General features: G+C 40.2%; 1 protein-coding gene across 1 annotated transcript in view; it reads right to left on the bottom strand.

Moving 5' to 3' along the window:
- Nucleotides 1–2,284: 2,284 nt before the first annotated feature.
- LOC141438409 (uncharacterized) overlaps nucleotides 2,285–10,163 on the bottom strand; it is a 10,392-nt gene continuing 2,513 nt past the window's right edge. The window contains exons 4-6 of the mRNA XM_074102271.1: nucleotides 9,936–10,068; nucleotides 9,492–9,790; nucleotides 2,285–2,502 (exon numbers count right to left, since the gene is read on the bottom strand). Of these exons, the coding sequence (XP_073958372.1) occupies nucleotides 2,285–2,502; nucleotides 9,492–9,790; nucleotides 9,936–10,068 (650 nt within the window). The remainder of the gene's footprint in view (nucleotides 2,503–9,491; nucleotides 9,791–9,935; nucleotides 10,069–10,163) is intronic.

Below are 10,163 nucleotides of genomic sequence, written 5' to 3'. Positions count from 1 at the left end.
AGTAACTTATAGGTACATTTGTCACGCTACTTTGCAAAAACATTCCTCAAGTAATGTTCGAAAACGTTACAATTTTAAGTTGTGGTAGCTTACGTGGAAGTTTCCTTGGCAACGTTGATTTAACGACAGAATTTAGCGTTGCAGGAACATCATCGTTGTAACGTTTTAAAAGGTTGCAATTTAAAGCTTAGGGCAACTTAACATGAATAATGTAACAAAACTAACTTTGCAGCAAAGTTGCATATGTAAATTTCACTAACCATTTGGCGGTAGGTTACTGTAACTTTTAAATATAACATTATATTTCAAAGGTTGCTGCATGATTGCGGTTGCAACTTTCAAAATATTTAACATGCAAAGTTACAACAATATTGCGCAAGTAACTTATAGGTACATTTGTCACGCTACTTTGCAAAAACATTGCTCAAGTAATGTTCAAAAACGTTACAATTTTAAGTTGTGGTAGCTTACTTGGAAGTTTCCTTGGCAACGTTGATTTAACGACAGGATTGTAAGCTGCAGGAACTTTACCGCTGTAACGTTTAAAATGTTTCATTTTAAAGCTTTAGACAACTTAACAGAAGTAATGTAGTAAAACTAACCTTGTAGCAAAGTTGCACATATATATTAAGGTAACTATGATGTGAAACGTTACAAAAACGTTTTTATTATAACGTTACGCTTGAAACATTGCAGTAAGATTGCGTTTGCAACTTTCAAATTGTTAAGCATGCAAAGTTACAATAACGTTATAAAAATAACTTACAGTAAGTTTGATATGGCACTTTTAGGCAACATTTATTTTGTAACGTTTTATTTGCAAGGTTGCTGCAAGATGCGGCAACATTGCATATGTGGCATTCAAACTCCTTGATAATGTATGTTTTGGCAACTTTCTGGCAAGGTTCGTTGGCAACGTTGATATTGTGAGCTAGATCAACATTGCAGCGATGTTTCGGTAAGGTTTGTGCTTAGTGGGACGGTATATCTAGAATGAATTAAATGCATATATATCATATTTCATATTCTTTAATAATGTAAGTGATATGTAAATATTTTATTTTTTAAAAGTCCGGGTTCGATTTCCGTGCTGAATACAAGCTTTTTTAAGATGTACCTATGAGAATGCAGTTTTGCTTGTTACTAAAATCGATGACATGGTTCCAAAGAACAGATCTTCGTATAAAAATAAGTTTCAGACTTTCCCGCACTGACCGATATGAATGTTATACCCTGTATTAGTAGGATATTTGGTTTTGGGTTTGTTTAGCCTTTCACAGTTCACAATATAATGTAAGTGAAATGTTTAATCAACGGGCGTTGCATTTGGACTTGCTCACCAACCAAAAATATAATAAACTTGCGCATCTCTTCCATGTTCCAGTCATAAGCTTAGCTACCTCACCTCGGTCGGTAGGAAGCGTGAATGAATGATAAACGGTTGTAGCTGATCCGATCAGTACCCATAATTACTGGAGCCAGAGTTTTAATATTAATTAGGCAGCCACAAACATACGTAGGCAAAGATATCCTGAATGTACATTGAGTTTTCAGCAGGGATTGGGAAATCTAAATAAAACAGCAGCGTGAAAACTTTCTTCTTTAATGTAGGTAGGTAGAGTTCGCGCCCAAATCACAAAGTGATCGCATATAAATTTTTAACATCATTTATTTACATTTAAAACTAGAATGTATCTAAAAGTCAGGTTCGGTCGCGTCTTGTCTCTGCGCCGGCGCCGGCGCGGCGCGGGGTCCCGTCGCGCCTCCGGCCGCCGCCCTGCAAGCACCAACACGCGCGCGTCAGTCTCAGTCGGCTCAAAGGCGCGGCGCTACGGGCTGCTACGGGCTGCTATGGGCTGCTACGGGCGGCGCATGCGCAGCGAGCAGGCATTCCTACGCTATGCATTGACCGAGCCAATGGTTTAAAGTGTGGAACATGGCACAGTGGCAAGCAACAAGCATGCTGGGGGGAGGGAGGGAAGCGGCCCGAGCTACTCATTACCGCAGCGGGGTCCAGCTCTATCCTCGCCATTAGAAACGGTGGCTTTTAAGGAAAGAAACAAATTTAATAGTTTTACTACAGTATAGTGGATAGTGATCCAGTGATTACGTGACTGCTGCAGGACGCCCACGCATCTCATGGTGCAACACAAAGTCATCTAATGTAGAGGATACTTCGATAAAAACTATTTGAATTAAAATACCCACATAAAACTGAAATCTGAAGAAATTGAGGTTACTATTTCTTGAATATATTTAATTACAAATTGAATTCTCTATTAGCCTAGGACGCGGTAGGTATGCGTGAGGTGTACCTACCTGACTGCGGGCGGGTAGTCGCGGCGCCCTGCTCGCGCGGCGGGCGCCGGCGCAGGCGCGTGGGCGGGGCCGGGGGCGGGGCCGAGGCGGGGGCCGGCGCGAGCGGCGCGCGGTATAGGTCGGCGCAGGCGGCGCACGGCGAGCCGCTCGACTCAGAGTCGCTGTCGCAGCCGCGGCACAGCTCTGCCGGTAGACAACATCACGAAATTGAGCGAAGATGAGAATGACTCAGGCAATGTCACGGACAATTCGAATTAGGTACCTACTATTGTTCAAACTTTCACAATTATGTTCTCAACAAAGTTTCTGAGTCATTCTTTGCCCATGATCTTGAAACTCACTAGTAAAGTTTAGTAGGTAATAAATAATCAAAACCTAAATTTGAAATGAGATCCAAGTTCAATATAATGATAATATGCCTTGATTGTTGACTTTAACGACAAAAGAAATGAGATCTAAATGGGTGCCAAGTGCCAAGGTGCCCAGTTTAATGATCAGTCCTGAAATTTATTCAAGTATAACAATATAAAATATTTTGTAAGGCTGTATATTGTTAAGCTTATGGATTTTAAACTTTTATATTTTTAGTTTAAATTCTAGTCACAGGCTCGCGACGTCGAAGTTCCCAAGACGATCCCATAGAGCTTATGGGAACGGAAGCAATACCATGCCCTCGGTACCGCTCTGCTTTCAGAGCATGACATGAGTGCGTGTGAGCTAACTTTGGGGGCGGCAGACGTGAACTTGCCTTCGAAATCCAAAAGCTTAATGGTTACTTGACCTGAAATGTATATTTCAGAACCAAATTATTATTATTATTATTTTAAAATTTATGACGGTGGAAGCATTCTACACTTCCACTGAACGTAGATATAGTTTAGATATAGTTAGTGTTTAGTTTTGTAACTAAGGGACCCCATACATCCCTGTATTTCTTTTATTATTATTTTTTGTATTTTTTCTTTAATTGTATAATATAGTTTTTAAGTATTTTATTTGTAATTATATTTTTATGAAAAAATGACTTTCTGCCAAGTTTCTTGCGGCGCATTCTTGGCTTGGCAATGATGGTCTTTCCGAAAGCGCTGGTAGTTTAAAAAATGACGTGTAAAAGTACCCATTGCGGCCTATTTACTGAATAAATACTGTATGCGAGGAATACGATAAAACGTGTAGTAAAAAAACGTATTAAAATAGGAAACAAACTATCATTCAATGAATGGGCTACACCCGAATACGTAGGAGTAGGGACGTCTTATATGATCTTTATGATAAGAAATCGTGTACCACTGATGAACGTTTCCACCAGTATGTCAGGGATTATTCAAAATTATTCAAAATTATATGTAATAAAGCAAAAGCAGCCCATGTAACTAATAAAATTAAGTCCTCTGATGATAAAATTAAACAGTTTGGAAAATTATAAATACTGAAACCGGTCGACGTAAGAACGCGGAGTCCTCTATATCATTAAAGATTAACAACGTATTAGAAACGGACGCGGTTAAAGTAGCTAACGAGTTTAATACCTACTTCTCTAAAATCCCCATCGAAACGACAAAATGTCTCGCGTCTTCCTCAAGTTAGCTGAATCGCTCTTAAAACAAAATGTATCTATTCCAAACTTAAGTAATTTTAAATTCACGCATGTCTCTCCCTGTGACATCATTAAGACTTTTAGATTATTGAAAGTAAAAAAACGGAAGACTTGTGGGGCGTCTCAGTTAAGGTTCTACATTCCATTTTAGATGTCGTTGCTCCAACTTTAGCATTTATATTTAATAGCTGTATAGATGAAGGCGTATTTCCAGATTTGATGAAATATAGTAAAGTAGTTCCTATTTTTAAATCAGGTGATAAAGATAATCCCTCTGATTATCGTCCTGTGTCCATCCTATCAGCGTTTAGCAAAATATTCGAAAAAATAATGCTGACGCAAATGATCTCGCATTTTAATACCATAAAATCATGCATCCACAGCAGTTCGGATTCACAAAAGGCAGGTCTACTACAGACGCGGGTCATAGTTTAGTTAAATTCATATTGCAAGCTTGGGAGGAATCACATGACGCTATAGGTGTATTCTGCGACCTTTCGAAAGCTTTTGATTGTGTGGATCATGATACTTTAATTTGTAAGTTAATTTTGTTATGGCATTCGTGGCCTCGCTTTAGAACTCATTAAATCTTACCTCACACAAAGAAAGCAAAAGGTAGCGATTAACGGAACGGTATCGGAGGGATCTGTGGTCGAAATGGGAGTGCCTCAAGGATCCATTCTTGCCCCATTCCTGTATCTTATTTATGTAAATGACCTTATATGGTGCCAAAAGTCGGGTATAGTTATGTTTGCTGACGACACGTCTTTACTGTTCAAGGTTAGTAGAAAAGATACCGACTTCATTGAGCCCAATGAAACCCTGTCCGTGATATCCGCATGGTTTGCTGCCAATAATTTGTTACTAAATCCTAAGAAAACTAAATGTATTAAATTCTCGTTGATAAATTCATCTAGCTCGAATTCAGTTTCTAATATAAAGTTAAATGGTCAAACTATTGAATTTGTAAAATCAACAGTATTTTTAGGAATAACGCTCGATTCTAAACTACAGTGGGGACCTCACGTCACAGCAATCGCGGGTAGATTGAGCTCTGCTGCTTTTGCAGTTTGGAAAATACGGCAGCTAACCGATGTGGCGACGGCACGGTTGGTGTATTTTGCTTACTTTAATAGCATTATTTCGTACGGCCTTATTTTATGGGGATCTGCTGCAGACATTGAGTCAATTTTTTATCTTACAAAAGAGAGCAATTAGAGCAATTTATAATTTGAAGACGCGTGAATCTTTAAGATCTTTTTTTAAGGAAACAGATATCCTAACCCTGCCGTCGCTTTATGTTTTTGAAATAATCATGTATGTTAGGAAGAACATATGTGATTTTCCCACTAACGTCGATAAGCCAAAGGCTACTAGAAACACAGGGAAGCTTAAAGTTCCATCTTACAGACTGGCTAAAACCAAAAAGTCTTTTCTGGGAAATTGCATACGTTTTTTATAATAAAATTCCAAAAAATATTATAAATGAAACGGATACAAAATTCAGATCTATTGTCAAGAAGACATTAATATCAAAGGCGTATTATAAAGTTAATGATTAAATCATGGACAGGGATATTTGGAAATAATTCCGATCCGCATTAGCGATCCCTTCAAATAGCGAACCTACTGTGTTAAAAATAAAGTTGTGTTAAATACTTGTGATGTATCATTTAATAATATTGTAAATCTGTTTAAAAAAATATATATATATACCTCATTGAGTTTCTTGCCGGATTCTTCTCAGCAGAGGTTTTTCCGAACCGGTGGTGGATTTTTTTTGACATTCATAAGTGCTTGTTATAGCCTGGGTTGAATAAAGATATTTTGACTTTGACTTTGACTTTGAAATCATTTACATTTGAATTTTGAATTTGAATTTGAATTTTGTAACAACTTAAAATATCATTATTCTTATCATTTACGATAATATATTGAAGCCTAAAGTCTGACTTGGCTAGTTCTTCATACACGAATTTAATTAAAATAGTCATGGAAGAGACATTCGATGGCTAGTTTCTACCAGCAAGCCAAATTTTCGTAAGAGTAAAATAAGAACTTACAGCTTTAAAACTTACGAAGGCTATAATATAACCCTGTATGGGTTTTTTTAAACAAAAAATGGAACCTACTTCAAAAACTCGGACCTCCTTTTAAAATGGATATGATTTAATTGATCACCTAATAAATGTGTTTTCGGCGACCTAATGAATAATATTTGTTCCTAAAATAGTAGATCTGTCATCTAAATTGAATCACCAAATAATATTAAAACGGTTACCTAAATATTATTTAAAAATTACTCGGAAATAATATTGATCATCAATTAGTTTATTGGGTTCCAAAATAATAGATGTGTCACTAAAATTGAATCACCAAACAATGTAGAAATGATTTCCTAAAAAATAATTATAATCACTGGAAAATAATATTGATCATCAAATAATTGAACTGAAATTTGACGATAGTGATATACAATGAATGAAATAATAATGATATCCTCTCACAAATTACACCAATTGACCCAGCCCCAAACTAAGCAAAGTTTGTTTTATGGGTGTTAAACAACGTGTAGACATACATACATACTTAAATACATACAAACATCCAAGACTCAAGTACCTACTATAAATATTTATATTCATCATACAAGTATTAGCAAAAAATGTTCGGTTCTGGCTCTTCGCCGGCCGCTGCCGCGGCACGCTCGCTTCGCTCGCTCGGCTTGCGCACTGAGGGTCACAGTTCTGCCTAACACTCCTCCTCGCTTCGCTCGTCAGTCGTCGTACCTAAACAGACCTGCCTTAGTAGAATAGGTAGAAGCATCGAATTAAAGAACTGATCTATTTATTAAGTGACAGATCTATTATTTTGGTGATCGAATTTTGATGATCAAACTATAATTTAGGATACAGGTTTACATTAATCTAATGACTCATACTTAGAGACAGATTTGATTAATTTGATGACCAATATATTTCTTAGGGATAGATATAATAATTAGGGCATCGCAGTTTAGTGACAAATCTAAATTCAAGTGACGAAAATATAGTTCGCTTTTAAAACTCATTTAATTTAACGAACGCGGCCCCACCGATTTATTCTGTGCCCACGGCGACAGTTTCCGAACTTAATTAAATTTATGTCCTCACAAAATGTAGATAAAAGTCTGAGTAGGTGAAGGTGTGGTCAGTACTAACCGCCGTACCTACGCAGAGTTATTTGTTCAAAAACAATTCGAAAGTGGAATGTGTTGAGTCTCGAACCCATCGTAGCAAGATATTATGTTCACGCAGCGCTGCAGCGCGGCCGCGGCGGCACGCGGTCTGAGTCTGACGGACGGCGCGACTTCAGCGGGCAAGCGGCAAGGACCACCTCCGCCGGCGCGCGGTGAGGGGGGGGGGAGGGAGGTGACAAACTCCTTGCGGAAATTGCAAACTCGCTCAATGGAACCGGAGATAATGCCTCGGGAATGAACTATTATTATTTTATGGCGCTTTATAATATCCTGTCGCGCGCGGCTGCAGCGGTAACGGGTCTTGACCTTAATGCGGATTCTTTCTTATTGGGGTTCTTTAATTGCTATGCTGGGTGTTTGCTTTACAGCTTTTATTAATTGACTAAATATAAATCAAGTGCATGCCAATTTCTTGGGGTGTTATAGTATTTTCCAGACCAAGGTAGGTATAGTAAAACACTGTACCTAAGAAACTATAAGAAATAGGTACTTTGAAGAAAAACTATTGGAAATATTCAGTATTTAAACAAATAAAATGTGTAAATGACGATGAATGGTTACTATCATGATTATGTAGGTACTCATGTCAAGTGCAGTGTTCAAAAGCAATCAGCAACTCCGAGTCTGGCCCGCGATATTGCCCCCCCCCCCCTCTCCCGGCGTGAGACGGACACCTCACGCCGCTTTATTGCGGAAATCTGCAGGACGTATTTTATTGGAGGCAATCAACGCCGGGTTTTGCATAAAAGGCGGGCGAGATAATACTTAAAACACTCAAAGTGAAATTTTACGGCTCGCGGTTTTTATTTCCTCACAAAAGTACCTAATGTTTGGCGGGAACCGGAGCTTTATTGAAATCGAGCGCTTGGGCGCTAGGCCACCACTGAACTCGACCATTTTTTAGGGTTCCGTTTTTGCCATTTTGGCTATGGATATAGTTTTTATAGTTTCGCCATGTCTGTATGTCTGTCGGTCCGTCCGTGGTCGTCTTCCGCGGCTTTGCTCAGGGACTATCAATGCTAGAAAGCTGTAATATATTTTATGTGTAAACTGCACCGACAAAATGGTACAATAAAAATTTCAAAACAAATTTTTTTTAGAGTACCTCCCATAGGCGTAAAGTGGAGGTGATTTTTTTTCCTCATCCAACCTTGTAGTGTAGGATATCGTTGGATAGGTCTTTTAAAACCATACGTTTTTAAGACGATTTTTCTATTCAGTGATTTGTTTGCAAAATATTCAACTATAAAGTGCAAATTTTTATTATATCGAGCGTCCTCCCCCTCTAAAATCTAAATCAGTGGGTGGAAAAACTTACAAGGAAAACTATAACGGTTAAGTTTTCTTGAGAATTATTACTAGTTTAAGAGTAAATAACAGCCTAAGGTATAAAATATATCTAAACTTGGAATATTCCGTACAAAATCCTTAGAAAAATATTACTTAATTTTTTCGTAATGGCTACGGAACCCTATTTCGAGAGTGTCGGACAGAGTCTTTACCGATTTTTTTTAGATATTGGTGGTTTCATCATTATTTATTTTTAATATTTCATTGGTGGTTGGTGGTTTCGTGACGGTAGTTTGAAACAAGTTCGGTACGCGTTAAGTGGCCGCGCAAGGTGAACGACTCAGTGTAATCGCCGCTATAACACGTAACTGTTGGTTTTCATAGTCTTCTGTTATTTTGATTGTGCATGTTATTTAACGATAAATAAACCTTATCTGCAAGTCTTATCTTGGAATAAGCCGTTATAGAACTAATTTACTTATTATTGATCCACATTGTGAACTTATAAACTCTTATAAGCTCAAGTAATAAGTGCAAATAGTTTCCAGTACATTTAGTTCTAATTTATACTCTTATAAGCATACTTTTCTTATATTGGATTTATAATTATTCTTGTAGGCAAGTATAAGTACAGCTTACCAGAGCAAGTACACTCAAGCGTATTTACACCTTTGCAGTACTTTTATAGGACATCTTAGCTTATACTGTGCAGTTAATTTAGGTCTATAATCGGTAATAAGTTAACGTATAAGGACGGATGTACTTCAAGAATAACTAGACTCCGTGCATGCTATAATAAGCGGAGCAGCAAATTCTTAAACCACTAAAGAGACCATTATCAGTGCTGCAGGCCTATAAAGTGTGCACTATGGGATAATTTTGTTGCTTGACCTTTTATCTATCAATAACTGTATCGAGACAACAGTGGCTTCCGATCGTGCTTTGTTTCCTATATTTTCTGTATTTTAAAGTCGGTTTTAAAACGGGAAACTTCATAGAGATCAAGATAGAGATTATCATTGTGATAAGACGGTGTTGGGTCGTTACCGGGCGCGTTGTGCAGCAGGTTGGGTCGCGCGGGCGGCGCGGGCGGCGACGCGCGCCCGAACGAGTGCAGCCGCAGCGAGCAGCCCCGCCCCGCGCCCGCGCCCGCGCCCGCCGCCGCGCCCGCGCCCGCCCCCGCGCACGCGCCGCCCATGCTGAACGTCGCGTACGGGCTGATCTCGTCCAGGTCGCCTGCGCACAGCACAGGATACAGAATGAACCGACGTGCCTCGCGCTCGCAGAGCGTCACCGGGAGGGCAGCGGGCGTACGCACCGTGGGGCGGCGTGAGCGTCTTGGCGTGCTTCTTGCCGGGCTCCGTCGAGTAGAGCTGCGCGCAGGCGGCGGCGGGGGCGCGGGGCGGGGCCGGGGGCGCGGGCGGGGGCGCAGCGCGCGCGCAGGCGCCAGGTCGTGGCGGCCGCCAGCGCCGCCAACAGCGCGCCGCCCGCCAGCGCCGGCGCCAGCCCCCCGCGCCACGCGCCGCCCCCGCCCCCGCCCGCGCCCGCCGCGCCCGCCGCGCCCGCCGCGCCCGCCGGGACGAGCTCTCCTCTACCGGTAGCAAGACAGGCTCACCGATGATTTCTGTATGAAATTAAAACCTTACACTCGGCCAATATTTTCTCGTCGAGCGAGCAAAATATTTATTTACAACGAGTAGGTAAACGAGTTCACTCAGA

The sequence above is a fragment of the Choristoneura fumiferana genome, chromosome 18, assembly GCF_025370935.1.
Source record: "Choristoneura fumiferana chromosome 18, NRCan_CFum_1, whole genome shotgun sequence".
NCBI lineage: Eukaryota > Metazoa > Arthropoda > Insecta > Lepidoptera > Tortricidae > Choristoneura > Choristoneura fumiferana.
The sequence above is the reverse complement of the archived record's forward strand: the minus strand, read 5'-3'. Positions and strand labels throughout refer to the sequence as shown.